This window comes from Leopardus geoffroyi, chromosome C2 (assembly GCF_018350155.1).
Source record: "Leopardus geoffroyi isolate Oge1 chromosome C2, O.geoffroyi_Oge1_pat1.0, whole genome shotgun sequence".
NCBI lineage: Eukaryota > Metazoa > Chordata > Mammalia > Carnivora > Felidae > Leopardus > Leopardus geoffroyi.
In genome coordinates, this window is record NC_059333.1 from 115,461,361 (window position 1) to 115,477,163 (window position 15,803).

Sequence of the window (15,803 nt, forward strand, 5' to 3'; positions counted from 1 at the left end):
AAAAAATGTTAATTGTAAATATCTGTGATAAGAGTGCCCTCTTCTGGTATACCCTATTTGTCTTCAGCTGCTGTTTCCCTGACAATGCTGCATTTCTAGGCTTAATTATCTTTTTTTATTAAATTGACAAAGGAGAAAGGCAAAAGTCATTGTTGGGGATAAATTAATTTTACCCACTGTTTCTAGAACTTTCTTCCACAGTCGTAATCCTTATTTGGCCATAGTCTCTGAATCTTCTGACCCAATCTTTCTTTGGAATTTACACGTAACCTTTTATTAATTCACACACACACACACACACGTAAAAATGGCAGAAAATCAAAGTGTGGAAGGGGTGTTGATACAATTCATTTGATCGCTTTTCTGCCTGTTATTTATTGAGTGCCTGCTCAGTTTGTTCAATGCTTGAGGCATAAGCCTTTTCCTAGGACCTTCCGGATCCTAAATGAGTAAGGTACAGTCCTCATCTTTGCCGAGTTTGGTGGTGGGAAAGATGGATGAGTAAATATAAAATTATAACAGCAAGTGACAAAAAACTGAGGTGTGAACTGTGAAGTGAGTGGTCACAGGGGGACGTGAATTAATATCTTTGGTGATTCAAACACAAAGATGAAAAAAATGTATGCCTCCCTGACCTGAATTATTTCTCCTGACAGTCACATTTCTCTGTGCACTAGACTTCAGGATTCTACCCACAAATCATGATAGGTTTAATATATTTCTGTGTTATTAATGTCACAAAGTGAGTTTGGATCTGAAAGGGATGTGTGTGTACACACACACACACACACACACACACACACACTCAGTTTTCTCCTAATTTTTTTCTTCTATGTTCAAGGGAAAATGTTTCCTTTTATACCTTGAATATTTGGAGAGACTCTACATATCTAGCTTCAGCAAATTAAATATTGCTTTTAATTGCAGAATACCAGTGTACAATGAAAAAGGTTATGTATGGGTTTTGCTAGAAAGCATTATTCTGATAGAAATTATTTTCCTCCATATAAAGGAGGAGTTATCTTTAATGAGACCCTCCAAATTTTGTTCTTTGCAAAGGAGAGGCTTGCTCCCCTCCTGGTCTCTTGTGACATTTATCCATTGGCTTTAACCCACAATCTTGTATCTATGGGGCTCTGAAAGTTACCCAGTTTCCCAATGACTCTTAACCTTTTATTTTGTTTTATTTGGAAAATTTATTAATGCAGTTTTTCTTTTTTTTTTTTAATTTTTTTTTCAACGTTTATTTATTTTTGGGACAGAGAGAGACAGAGCATGAACGGGGGAGGGGCAGAGAGAGAGGAAGACACAGAATCGGAAACAGGCTCCAGGCTCTGAGCCATCAGCCCAGAGCCTGACGCGGGGCTCGAACTCACGGACCGCGAGATCGTGACCTGGCTGAAGTCGGACGCTTAACCGACTGCGCCACCCAGGCGCCCCTAATGCAGTTTTTCTATGTCACTAATCTTCTGCATAAGAAAAGCTTTAATTAAAACTGGGAGAGAGAGTGAGTCTACAGTGAATTCCATTGGTTCCTCATATCTATCCCTTGGCTATACATGCAAATGAAATGTATTGGTGATATTTTGGGGGCATACTTCTCACCAGACATAGATGGTATTGTTTATTATTTTATTTTTATTTATTTTAGTTATTTAAAGTATTTATTTTATTTTTAATCACTTAGGATTCCTTTTGCATCGCATAAATTTGGTCATCTTTTTAATTTCTTTCTCAATAATGGCTTTAACTCTCAACTATGTACTAAAAGAAAACTTTTCTTTCCCTTAAAGTCAAACTGAAAACCTTCCTTTCTCGTAGGACAGCTATCCCTAGGACTCTTGTTTTGGTTCACTATGCTTCTGTTGCTCATCCTGCACCCTGTCCAAAACTATCTTCTAAACTCAGGAATTTCTAAGAGAATCTTAGAGAAGTAGCCACAAAATCTGTAAGTTATACCCTGAGAAACACTGATTTGGGGCATCATCTTGGTGATTTAAAATAAAAACCTCAAGTGGACTTGGAGAATACAGAAGCTCAGTGTAACTTGGAATCTGGTTGGTCCTTTGTCTCAATGATCCACTATGGGTGGAGCCACGAGGGCTGTGCCTCTACACCCGTGGTGGACAACTGAGTCTTCCAATTCTGTTGACTTGGTTTTTTTTTTTTTTTTTTTTTTCTTTTGGTGGCGGCAGAGGTGCTAAATCAAAAATAGAAGTGAAACACAATATTCAAAACGGCAGTGAGAAGTAAACAGAGGTGAGGGAATCAGTAAGACAGAGGGGACAGAGTCAGGGCACTCGAGTTCCATTGGCTCTGTCACTCATGCGCTATTGTCCTAGAGCAAGCCATGCATGTGCTCGGGGCCTCATTTTCCCTACTCTAGAGTGACCAGGGCATCTTGTGGGAGGTTCAGGTAGGATGAGGAAAAGGAGATGGGGTGAAATATTTGAGGCTTAGGGTCCCCACCCTGGTTTCAACCTAAGCACCTCAATTTCATTCTGTTTTACGTGTTTTGCTTCATCATAAGACCTTGTGTGAAGAAAACAAAAGATCTTTGATCCAGCAAAACAAAACAAACACCTTCATTAGACTTAATGATTTCCAAATTTCCTACTAGCTCTAGAATTCTAGGAGAATCAGAATGGTGGTATTCCTTGTTTTCCTGCCCAGTATCAAATGATGACTTCCTTCTGATTTTCCTGCAGTCATCTTGTGACTATTATGGCAAAGCCTGAGGCTGTCAGAGGCCACCACAGACAGCTTAGGCATCGAGCCAGTCCCAAGGCAGCCAAACAGAGGTGGATCCTGGTGGCAGACTTTAATTTCAGGATGAAGCGTCACCTGTGGCTATAGCGTCTTCCAGGATTTTCAGTTACATGAGTCAATAAATTCCACCCCCACCTCCCTTTCTGCTTAAGCCATTTAAATTCAGTTTTTCTGTCACTTGCAACCAAACGATTCTAATTGGATCAGATAGTGTTTAAAATATAGTCAACGAATGTTTACTGCAATATCATAGAGTACCAAATAATAAATGCTTGAGATACAAATCAAGGAACTATTTTTGTCATCAACAACTTAACTTTAACATGCTGACCTTTGTGTACAGAAATCAGTCCTGATTTACTACCAATAGGACATTCCCTTTGACTTGTTTAATTAACTAGTGATGAAAACTCTTATTTGTGAAGCAATTAAATGGATAGTTTTGGTCTCACTGACATGTTGAGGCCATCTGAACTCATATGGAGGTGGATAAATCTACCAAACGTAAAACCAATAAAAGCAGATAATTGCAACACTACAGAGCACATTGAAGGAAACAGGGCTAAAATCTCCCCTACTCATCTTTGTGAGAATGTACATTGTAACAACTGTTTTAGGGCAATTTGACAATATTGCCCAAAGCCTTAGAACTGTGGTCCTATTTGGATTTGGCAATCTCACTTCTAGAAATGTATCCTAAGAACTAACTGTGGATATACACAAAATCTTAGATATGGAAATATCCATAACTACATTGATTACAAAAGCATAAACACACACACACACACACACACACACACACACACACACACAAACTGTTATAGGTAGAACTGTGTCCCCCACCCACCCAGCCCAATGCATATGCTAAAATCCTAACCTTCATTACTTCAGAATGTGACTGTATTTGGAAATAGAGCCTTTGAAGAGGAAATAAAAATAAAAATGAGGTCATATAATTGGGCTCTAATCCAATATGACTGGTGTCCTTATAAAAAGAGGTGATTAGAACACAGACACACACACACACACAGAGAAGATCATAGGAGATACCAGAGGAAGACAGCCATCTACACACCAAGGAGAGAGGCTGATAACCTTGATCTCAGACTTCTGGCCTCTAGAACCTTGAGAAAATTAATTTCTGTTGCTTTAGCCACCAGTCTACGGTACTTTGTTATGGCAGCCCAAGAAAACCAGTGCACGCACACACATGCACTTACACACACACACAGGCATGTAATGTTGAGCAGTATGGGACTAGTTAAATATGTATGGCTCATCCACACAATGGAAACCCGTTTATCCCATTTAAAACGATGCAGATAAATACTGTTATGAAAAACTCTTGCTGATATGTTATTAGGTAAACCAGATTATCACACAGTATGTATAGTATACTCCTTATTTATAAAAACATCTATGTGTACATATATAATGGATATTACTTTGGTCTAAGAGAAAATACATTCTTTTGTTCAGAAAAGTGAAAAATGGCTCTGCTAGCAGTTGGATCATGATGTTGCCAAGTGGAAAATAACAATGTTTACAGAATATAAAGAATGCTCATACAGTGACATTCTGACTATGTTTGGAACAAGATAAAGACAAGGCCACTCTATAACCATAAAGATAACTAAATATCTTCTCTAACACTGATGACTGCTGCTTTCTTTTTATATTTTTATAAAAAAAAAATTTTAACTTTATTTATTTTGAGAGAGAGAGAGTGAGCAAATGGGGAAGGGGCAGAGAGAGAGAGGGGCAGAGAGAATTCCAAGCAGGGTCTTGTTGATAGCAGATGTGGGGCTTGATCTCATGAACCTTGAGATAGTGACCTAAACCGAAATCAAGAGTTGGCCACTTAACTGACTGAGCCACCCAGGCGCCCCATCTTTTTAAACTGATATCTCTCACTTCAGTTTTTTCCTTTCAGGGTGAAAATTAAGATAGTCATCAGCAAATTCCCTTTCTTTTTGACAGAATCCAATCCAAATTTGATCCCTGTTGCCCTAATGTCTCCTTAAAAGTATCCATATAATGGCACAAAAACAGACACATAGACCAATGGAATAGAATAAAAACCCCAGAACTAGACCCACAAACGTATGGCCAACTAATCTTTGACAAAGCAGGAAAGAACATCCAATGGAAAAAAGACAGTCTCTTTAACAAATGGTGCTGGGAGAACTGGACAGCAACATGCAGAAGGTTGAAACTAGACCACTTTCTCACACCATTCACAAAAATAAACTCAAAATGGATAAAGGACCTGAATGTGAGACAGGAAACCATCAAAACCCTAGAGGAGAAAGCAGGAAAAGACCTCTCTGACCCCAGCCGTAGCAATCTCTTACTCGACACATCCCCAAAGGCAAGGGAATTAAAAGCAAAATTGAATTACTGGGACCCTATGAAGATAAAAAGCTTCTGCACAGCAAAGGAAACAACCAACAAAACTAAAAGGCAACCAACGGAATGGGAAAAGATATTTGCAAATGACATATCAGACAAAGGGCTAGTATCCAAAATCTATAAAGAGCTCACCAAACTCCACACCTGAAAAACAACCCAGTGAAGAAATGGGCAGAACACATGAATAGACACTTCTCTAAAGAAGACATCCGGATGGCCAACAGGCACATGAAAAGATGCTCAACGTCGCTCCTCAACAGGGAAATACAAATCAAAACCACACTCAGCTATCACCTCACGCCAGTCAGAGTGGCCAAAATGAACATATCAGGAGACTATAGATGCTGGAGAGGATGTGGAGAAACGGGAACCCTCTTGCACTGTTGGTGGGAATGCAAATTGGTGCAGCCGCTCTGGAAAACAGTGTGGAGGTTCCTCAGAAAATTAAAAATAGACCTACCCTATGACCCAGCAATAGCACTGCTAGGAATTGACCCAAGGGATACAGGAGTACTGATGCATAGGGGCACTTGTACCCCAATGTTTATAGCAGCACTCTCAACAATAGCCAAATGATGGAAAGAGCCTAAATGTCCATCAACTGATGAATGGATAAAGAAATTGTGGTTTATATACACAATGGAGTACTACATGGCAATGAGAAATAACGAAATATGGCCCTTTGTAGCAACATGGATGGAACTGGAGAGTGTGATGCTAAGTGAAATAAGTCATACAGAGAAAGACAGATACCATGTGTTTTCACTCTTATGTGGATCCTGAGAAACTTAACAGAAGTCTATGGGGGAGGGGAAGGAAAAAAAAAAAAAAAAGAGGTTAGAGTGGGAGAGAGCCAAAGCATAAGAGACTCTTAAAAACTGAGGACAAACTGAGGGTTGATGAGGGGTGGGAGGGAGGGTGGGTGATGGGTATTGAGGAGGGCACCTTTTGGGATGAGCACTGGGTGTTGTATGGAAACCAATTTGACAATAAATTTCATATATTGAAAAAAAAAAGTATCCATATAAAACCTCACTGCCCTGAGAAGCCCCTCTCAACTCCCTTTTCAGTGGCTTTGGTCAATAGGCTTTAAGAGTTCTAGTTGAGGTAACTTTGGCCCTCTCCCACTCACCAGAACTGGCTGGAAATTCCATCTCAGCTGAGTTTTATATAGAGGACAGCAAACAGAGGGGTTACAAATGGTCAGGTCTCTGTGGGAACTCATTATCCTTTTTCTAAGATGGCAGCTTCATTTCCTCAGCCAAACTGGGTACGAGGATCTTATGCTATCGGATAAGGCCAAAAATCTTGGGCTCAATTCCCCATTCACAGAAGGCTCTGTGGGGTGGGCCCTGGGTCTTCCCCATTCACAGAACCCACTGCCACTGGCCTCCTCCCTAGTGAACCTTCTGTCCTCCTGGCTTAGACCTCCTCTACTCAGCACCAGCCTCCTTCTGGGTAGGTGAGGCCTCAGCCTTCTTGCGCCCCCTAGCTTCCATTTCTAGTTCTGCAACTGAAGTGTATGAGCTATGGAGCTCAGGCTCAGGATGCAGAGTTGGCTTAGGAATGAAAAAGAATAAAATACCTCTCATTCTTTTTTAGCAGTGAGTTCAGCACACATCAATCTGTGACTAATACCCTGGCACATATTCTAGAAAGGGTTCTGAATATATAACCTGAAGGGTTAAAATAAGTGTCTCTACAGTTGTATTATGGACCTTTAAAAAGGTTTCTGTGGGTTACTTACTTTTTCTTTCTAATTTTTGTTACATCGAATATTTGCTTTCAAAATAAGAAAAAAGTATGTAATTTATTTTTAACTAATGGAAGGGAAAATCAGAGAATAAGAAGAGGTGGAGGGTGAAAGGAAGAAACCAGGGCCTTCCATGGTGGGTGCAGAGGTGTATCACTGCAGTGTGAACACAGGACAGCCCTGGAGGTTGGTATTCCCTGGAATTCTGGAGTAAAGACATCAGCCTTTTGGCTCTGATTTGCACTTGTAAGAATATTTTAAGTGGCTCTTTTACCCTCTGTTTATCAATGAATACAAGGTAGCCCCATGGAGGCAGTAGGCAGTAATGGGAGTTCCTAACTGGGGAGAAATTTTGTTTGGAAAGGGAAATGGCATGATGAGTTTTATCCCTGGTTTTATATTAGAATTACTGATACCTGGGCCATACCTCCAGTGATCTAGTTGGTTATTGGTTAAAGGAAGCAGAGGGTGGGTGAAGAATGGAGCCCTCAATACAAAATTCTCCTATTCATAATTTTCCCTAGGGCCATCTTTGAAAGGAAAAGTGGGACTACAGATTATTTCTTTCCATCAGCGTTTTCTCAGGTATGGTATGTGTACCATTGGTACAAAAACTATGCATGTCGTTGCAGGGAAAAGCATTTCAAAACAGTTTTTAATGGTGTATACTTATTATATTGTATATTAGAAAAATTAGAAAAAATATACATCAAAGTTATGATTTTATAGTAGTGAAAGAACTTTAAAAAATGAAATTCATTTATATAAAATGCGAGTCAATTGATACAGTAGGTAAATCAGATACAGATAAATTAGATAAATTAGGTAAATTGCAGTGCAGGTCGTACATGGATATGGCAAATATCAAGATGGTATGCATGTCTTTAGACTGGGAAATACAAGCAAAAATTGCTTTATCACACCTTTTTGAAAGAGGTGAGCTTTGGGCAGTGATTCAGAGCCGTGCCTCCAAACATTGGACTGAAAATATGTGGGGCTGGCTGAGAGCTTGCAGAAAAAGAGATTCCAGGTTTTAGTTCCTAAGACCTGGGATGGAGTCCAGGACTGTGTCTTTTCCTGAAGCTTTCCTGGTGGTGCTGGTGCAGCCTGGTTTGGGGACCTTGAAGAAGGGAGCAATACCTCCTTGGGCCTGGAAGAGCAGTAGTTCTTTAAGATAATGAAACTTATTTTAAGTATTTGCTGGCTGTGAAGCCTATTCGTTGTTGTTGACTGTCATCAGCATGGCTTTGTAAACTTTTAATTTTTAAACTGCGCCTCTGGGTCTCAGCATTGAGCGAGTGTGTGAAAATTAAAATACACACAAGCAAGCACCCTATACCCCTGCCAAAAACACATTTCAATCTGATTTAACCAATTAAACAAACAGGAGTGAATTACACCATTAGGCTCCACAGGGCTGCCAGAGCAAGCCGACAGCGTGGTGCAGACCGGGCATGGGAGTCATAAAGTGCATGTTTCTAGTGGAAAGGAGATGCTCGAGTGGGAGCTGTTTCACGGCAAATTGATGTTTACTCAGTGAGTTTCAGAGGAATCATTGTGAGGCAGCTGGGAGGGAGCACTCTGGGATGGAAACCCTGCATTGGGGCCCAGAGTCCTGTGAGAAGGCGATAAGAGAGGAGTGCCGAAGAAGAGACATCAGACACTGGAAAGCTGCAATCCCACCAGATTGGGGATGGGGGGCGGGGACAAGGGGGAGATGAAAGACTAAGAGAAAGCTGGCAGCACCAGAGGGCACAGAGACTTTACTGAAAGGCTGGTGAAGTCCTCCACTTGAACAGCAGCAAATAGTTGCTGTTGGGGAGAGGGGCGCAAAATATTATCCTAGAGGACACTTAAGGAACAGAATAAATTCTTTAAGGAAATCATTAAGAGCAAATACCCATCTAGGTAGTTTCAGCAAGTGACTATCTTGAATCTCCTGTGGCAGTCCTTAGTTCAATGGCTCTGTTTTATGGTCCAACTGGGTGTTAATATCATATGCCCTGATTTTAGGGTCAGAAAAAAATGAGGAAAGGATCTGGGGTTAGAAGGCCAAGATGGCATCCCGATGGCCCTGCTCCAGTGTAAGCTGGGACATGTGAATTGCAGAAGCTGATAGACTGGGGGCAAGCGTGGATTCCTGGACCTCCCAAGCAAAGGGGACAATTGCCAGGGGCCAGGCCACTCAGCAGGGTTTCCAGAGGTAGTGGCCACTGTTTTTCACCTACTTCCAATTCAAAAAGTCCTACTCACAGACTCCTAGTCAAATTCAAATCGTTCTCTTTATCTGATGGAAAATTTTCATACCATGCCAAAGAAACGGGACAAAGATTTGTCTTATTTCTATTTACTGTTGCCTTTCCTTATCAGTTTCTTCATACATACATACTTTCAAAACTAGTTCCACTATTTTGGTCCCCTTTTGCTGTTATTCTTACGGAGACTGATGTTACAGGATTTTGGATGCAATTTTCAAAGACATGGGCATTATGACACTTTGATTATACTGTGGAATAATTTTATAAAGTAATTTGAGTTTTGGGGGGAGATAGAAAATAGAGCTTAGCAAAGTTTTTCCACTAGGTGTCACTCTTGATCCAATTAAACCCGCTAGCGGTGTTGATAAATAGAAGTATATCTATAAAACATTGATATCCTTGGTTACGTAAACATGAATAACAAAATGTCCCCACCTGTGTGTTCGGAAGTCCTTTCCCGGTAATCTCTGTCATAAAAGGCGACCATACATCAGTTCTCTGGAGGACTAATTCCTATCACAGCCACTTTTGTTGTGAGACCTTGAGACTTCTTTGGCGTTGCCTGCTGGCCGCTGAAGTCGGAGCCTTAATTCGCTGATTTTTTTTTTTTTTGGTCACAGGACCCTGCCCCTTCGGGATCACGTTGGAATCTCCTGTGATTAGAGCTCATGTTTCCAGAATGCCACATTTCCGGTTGCTGCTCCCACGAGTGCTGTCTGCGGGTCTTTACAGGCTGCACCTTCAGCGGGCCCCACGTGTCCTGCATCCCCGCGCGCTCCCACCCCGCCGCTTCCACTGGCCGCAGTGAGCCTGCCAAAGGGCATGGGGAAGTTCAGGGACACGCGGCCCTGGGAGGTCGGCTCTTACCGCGGCCGTTCTGGGGCTGGGCTGGTAAAGTCGCTGCTGGCAACTTTGAATTTCAGAATATGGGATTATTGGATTGGTCACGAGTACTGGCCAAATTTGACTCGTTTCTCGTTTGCACTGCTTCAGGGATAGAAATAGCAACGATCCGATTCAGAGAGACTGTCTGGGGTTTTAATTAAAAAATAGGCCTTATTCTTATTTTAAAAATGTTATTCTTCAATATATAAGGAGATCACCTTCAGAGAAGAAATAGGGCACTAATAACTAATATTTATGTAACACTTTCTGATTCATGAGGTTGTCTCAAATTCATTACCTGTGTTACCTTCAGCATAACTTTGGGAGATGAGTATTAATACTACTGTGTTTCTGACTGGGCCTACAGCTGTGGTGTTCCATGCTTGCTAAACTGGAATTTTAATCCAGACGACCTGATTCCAAAAGCTATGAAGTCCCTTAAACCAGGTTCTTAAGTAAGGTGTACATCAAAATGTCCTGGTGAATTTTTCAGTATATGTGCTCTCAGATCCATGCTGAACATTGTCAGAATTCCCTGATATTGTGTTCATTCAACAGTAAAACACAAAATAGGCATATAATATCACATTAGGTAATGATAGATGTTTTGGGAAGAAAAAACAAAGCAGACTGAGGAAGTAGAGGGTGACAGGGGTGCTATTTTAGGAAGGATCAGTTGGGGAAAGCCAATCTCTCCAAGGAGGGGATATCTGAACTCAGGCCTGAATGAAGTGGGGCCGTCAACTTTGCAGCTGTAGGTGGGAAGGATGTTTTAGCAGAGGGACTAGCAAGTGCAAAGGCCCTGAGGCAGGAGTGTGCTTGGTGTGTGAAAAAAGGCGATGTAGCTGGAATGGAGTTAATTAGGGGAGAGTGCCAGGAGACGGGCTGGGAGATAGCCTGGAGCCAGATGTTAGGCCTTCAACTGGTGTTGCATGACTTTAAAAACAGGTGCGAGCACAAGTCTTCACTCCTCTAATGATCTTTTTTTCTTTTACCTTGCTGAGCAATGAAAAGGAAAAACAGGGAAGATAAAAGCACAGCTAAAATACAGCCCTGATGAGCTGCCACCATTGCAATCACCATGAAGCTGCAGTCAGGGCTGTTCGAGAGACCAAGAAGACTGAAAATGGTTAGTGGTGAATGAGTAGCTGCTAATTTGATAATCACCGTGAATCCGAGTGAAACAGATTTGTTCGCCTCACTGTCTACAATTTACTTTTATTTGTGATTGAATTGTAATTTCCATTTAAAATCATTATAAGGAAACAATACGTTCCCATCACGCTCACTTAAGTGCCATCCTGGAGTTTTTAGTTTTGCTTTAACATTAAATCTGGTCATGCTGTCTTTCATCCCCACCATCAGGATTTTCTCTTAAGATGCTGTTCTTTTCCTTGTTGTGTTTATCACATGGGGGCAAACTACGCATGCCTGGAGAAACAATGATCACATTTCACTTCTAAGATAAGTACAGATTGGTTACATTTGACATTTTCTCTTAAGAGCATTAAAGATCTCCCATAATTTTGGGAAAAACAATCTTCCACAGAGGTAATTTAAAAAATATATTTATTAAAGCAGGAATATAATGCCATATCCACACAGTTTAAGTCCACGACAAATACAGTTAGGTTAGATAGTACTCATGTTAACTTGTTTTCTATATGCCCAGATTTATTATTTTAACTACCATCTGGAAAATAACATGATATGCTATGATTAGTCACTTGTTTAAGCTGGCTGGAAAAGTCAGAGGAGGGGGACTCTAGGTGAGAAATGCAGGTAATTTTGCCTGTGATAGCCCACTCATGAGCCCACACTCCGAGTGGCCGGCACACCACAGTTAAGGAATAACTTCAGAAAACACACACCTTCGATGACATCAGAATATGGCAGTAATGAAACAGATTGTGAAACCGGATGTAAAATGTGATCCTATATTTGGTAAAACAAAGTCATATGTTTATATATGCATTAAATAATTTCTAGAATTATATTCTCAGAATATTGCCAGTGGTATTCTTAAAAAAATTTTTTTAATGTTTATTTTATTTTTGAGAGAGAGAGAGAGAGACAGAGTGTGAACAGGGGTGGAGCAGAGAGAGAGGGAGACACAGAATCTGAAGCAGGATCCAGGCTCTGAGCCCTCAGCACAGAACCTGACATGGGGCTTGAACTCACGAACCATGAGATCGTGACCTAAGCAGAAGTCAGACGCTTAACCAACTGAGCCACTCAGGTGCCTCGCCAGTGGTGTTCTTTTAATGGAAGGTGGTTTCTGAGTGATTTCATTTGTATTTTGTTGCGTATCCATACTTCCTAAGATGAATATCTACTTGTGTAACAAAGAAAAACGCGTACAATAAAGTTTATGTACTTGTATGTTATAGAAAAACACCACTAAAAGTTTTCTTTTCTTCTTTTTTTTAAACTGGTGTTTGCTGCATGGTTTCCTCTCAGCCTTATTGCTTGTTTAATATCTCACCAATGAATGATTGATTCCTACTTATTTTACTTCAGCACAAACTTTGCCTTCCACAATAAAAAAAACATAGCTTGATGCCTCTGTACATTTTCTGTTTTTATTATAATCACTCCATTTCTACACCACAGAGGAAGAGATGATTTTTCCATGTGACTGTTAATGGTCTTCTGGAGATAGGCCTCAGGAAGTTCAGGATTCTGGATCCCACTGTCTGCTATTTCTCTTCCGTCCACTAGAGGGAAGCAGATGACAGAAGGACTCTTGGGCCATCAAAGTTTACTTGTGTTGACAGCTTTCTGGGAGATAAGTGAGAAATGGCCCAGGCATAGTTGGCTGGGTGTCACAGTGACTCTGTCATTCAGAAAGCCATATGGTTTATTTGCATTGGTGCAAATTAACAACAGAATGTTTCCCTCTCCCCTGAACTATGGAGATGCAGAAAATTAACTTCTGCCCCGTTGTTAGGAGTTTCCGAAGATACCAACGACACGAATGGGCACCCGTAGGAATAGGACTTGCACCACATAAGGTTTTGTTTTGTTTTTATATGAGATTTGTGCTCTCTACACTACGTACTGTTGGAGGTTCTGGTTAACTAAATTTGAGGCAGGGCTGACCTAAAGTTGAGGTATGAAACAAAGGTGAACTGTTCTTGCCCTTCTGGTGTATAGAATACAAAATCCAGATAATGGGGGTAGAAAATCTACATACAATTAAGGGGATGTAAAGGGATGGTGACTAGTGAAGAAAATACTGAAGAAATACATTTGACTCGGAGTCAGGATTTAAAGAAAGTAATGCCTACAAGATCAGAGTGCAAGCAGGGGTTGAAAACTGGTGCCTGCTGAATCCAGGCTGTGGAAGTACTTTGAGCAACCAAACATCTTCAGGTTCTTAAAATTTGAGTTTATTTATGTGGGGCAGGAACCTTTTAGTTTGGTATACTTCCCACCGTTCCCATCATTGTGCACTTAGCACTTCAGACATTTCCCTGACCTTCCTGGCCCTCAAAGACAGTTGTGATTGCAACCCCATCTTAGAGGAACTGGGGGGGAGGACATCCAGGAGCTGAGGCATGAATATTGGGCCAGAACTGGGAACGGGTAAGTTGTGTGGAGGGTGTGTCCTCATAGGGCTGGTATATACAGACAGGGTTGACTCAGATCAAGGGGCCATGTTGGACAATAGATTGCAAGGAGTTGAGGGTGATTTGAGGAGTAGTTCAGTTGTGGTACTGCTGTGGGGAGCTCTTAAGTGCTTGAGAATGAGGGAATCAGGGAGTCCTAGAAGAAGATGCAGGAATAAGCCTGGAGAAGCGCTGGAGAATCTGTTTCCTGTTCACTCTGATACGTGTTTTCCCTATGGGTTTTGATGACTAGAACTGCTCTGCTGGAGAGAAACGGTGAACTCTGGAGTTGAACATGATTGACGTGTATGGATGTTGCCCCTTACCACCACCACACCGGACCTCACCACTTTCCTGCGTGTCTCCAGAACAGGTGGGGGCTTGAGATAATCAGCTCCCCACATCTAGGACACGGGCTTCTCCTTGCCAGATCTACGAAGCACCAACACACTGCAGTGGAGTCCGTGCTGGTCCCGCTCCAGGTACCGAGCATCAGAATTTACAACATTTCTTTTTTTAACGTTTTTATTTATTTATTTTTTTTGGGACAGAGAGAGACAGAGCATGAACGGGGGAGGGGCAGAGAGAGAGGGAGACACAGAATCGGAAACAGGCTCCAGGCTCTGAGCCATCAGCCCAGAGCCTGACGCGGGGCTCGAACTCCCGGACCGCGAGATCGTGACCTGGCTGAAGTCGGACGCTTAACCGACTGCGCCCCCCAGGCGCCCCCCGAGCATCAGAATTTAAAGGGATTGCGTGAGGCGACCTCAGAAGATTTGTTCAGCATTCGTTTCCGATGATTGCAACTCAGATAAGAAAGGCTAAGACCCAGCTCTTAAAAATAAGCCAACCAGTCAACCAGGCACTGTGCTCTGGAAAGTATTGGTAGCATTACGTTATGGGAGGAAACAGTGGCAGGCAGGGGTGAAGAGGGACAAAGGGGTAAAGTGTAACAAGAGTAGACATGGGTTCCAATTCTAATTCTGCCTTTTCCGAACTGAGCTACCTTAGGGAAGCCACCGAGCTTCTCCCTGCATCAATCTAATTTGCCAAACGGCGATACTGAGATGTGACTGGCCGGGTTCTCTGGGAACGTAAATGAGAAGGTGTTTGTAAATGTCGGGCACGTCTTCATTTCCAGCCTCCTCCCAGTAGGAAGTCATTCCTGTGAATCCTGGACTCCTGTCTGGGAGAGGGACTTCGAGTGAGAAGGAGCAATGTCTCAAGGACGCAACATCAAGAGTTCATCTATATGAGAAGAACTGCAGAGACCATATGTGCTGACGTTCCTTGATTAACTCAATTAAAACTCTGAATGGTTAATATGCTGTTTTCAGGCAGTTTTGATTGCCACAGCATTTTCCTGTTGCTTTTTCATCGAGAGAATCAAAGGAAGAATTGTGTTCAGGATCCAGAGGCTGCTTCTAGAAGAAGTGGGGAAAGCGCTGGCTGCCCACTGTGGTGATGTGGTGGGTGTTGAAGAAGAGCCTCTGGCCCAGACATGGCTCTGCCTACCTGTCAGTGAGGCCTGTAGGTCCTCACTGGGGCTTTCTGACTTGGACATAGGTTGTCTTGTTCTCCCCAGAATCATTTGATTATCTCCAGCAAAAACCATGCTTTTCAGTCTATCAGAGGGATATGATATGCACTCCTCTCTTTAAAAAAAAATTTGTTTTTAATGTTTATTTATTTTTGAGAGAGAGAGAGTGTGCGAGCAAGGGAGGGCAGAGAGAGAGACACAGAATCCAAAACAGACTCCAGGCTCTGAGCTGTCAGCACAGGGCTCAACGTGGGGCTCGAACTCACGAGTTGGAGGTGATGACCTGAGTCGAAGTTGGACGCTTAACCAACTGAGCCACCCAGGCACCCCTGCACTCCGCTCTTTAAGAGAGGCCCAGTAGAGTGCAATTGTTCATAGGGGAGGAAGGAAGTAGAGTGAGGAGGAGTATCTCTGGGTGATTGAAGCAAGCCCTCAGCAGGTGCCTCTGTGATCTCACAATTGCCTCTAGAAAATCTCAGTCAGGAGTCTAAACTAATAATAACGTAATCCAATCAATAACTAACTAGAAAGGCCTGTCTTGTTATACTTATCATCTCCTTCGATAAAAATCTGTT

At 42.0% G+C, this 15,803-nt stretch overlaps 1 protein-coding gene across 2 annotated transcripts in view; it reads right to left on the reverse strand.

Moving 5' to 3' along the window:
- The window catches only part of GYG1 (glycogenin 1), a 78,128-nt gene extending 68,147 nt beyond the window's left edge, over positions 1–9,981 (reverse strand). The window contains exon 1 of one of the 2 annotated variants that reach the window (XM_045503342.1): positions 9,628–9,981. In XM_045503342.1, coding sequence (XP_045359298.1) covers positions 9,628–9,679 — 52 coding nt within the window. In that variant the 5' untranslated portion in view covers positions 9,680–9,981. The remainder of the gene's footprint in view (positions 1–9,627) is intronic. The other variant, XM_045503340.1, reaches the window with a different exon arrangement.
- Between the last annotated feature and the right edge of the window lie 5,822 nt (positions 9,982–15,803).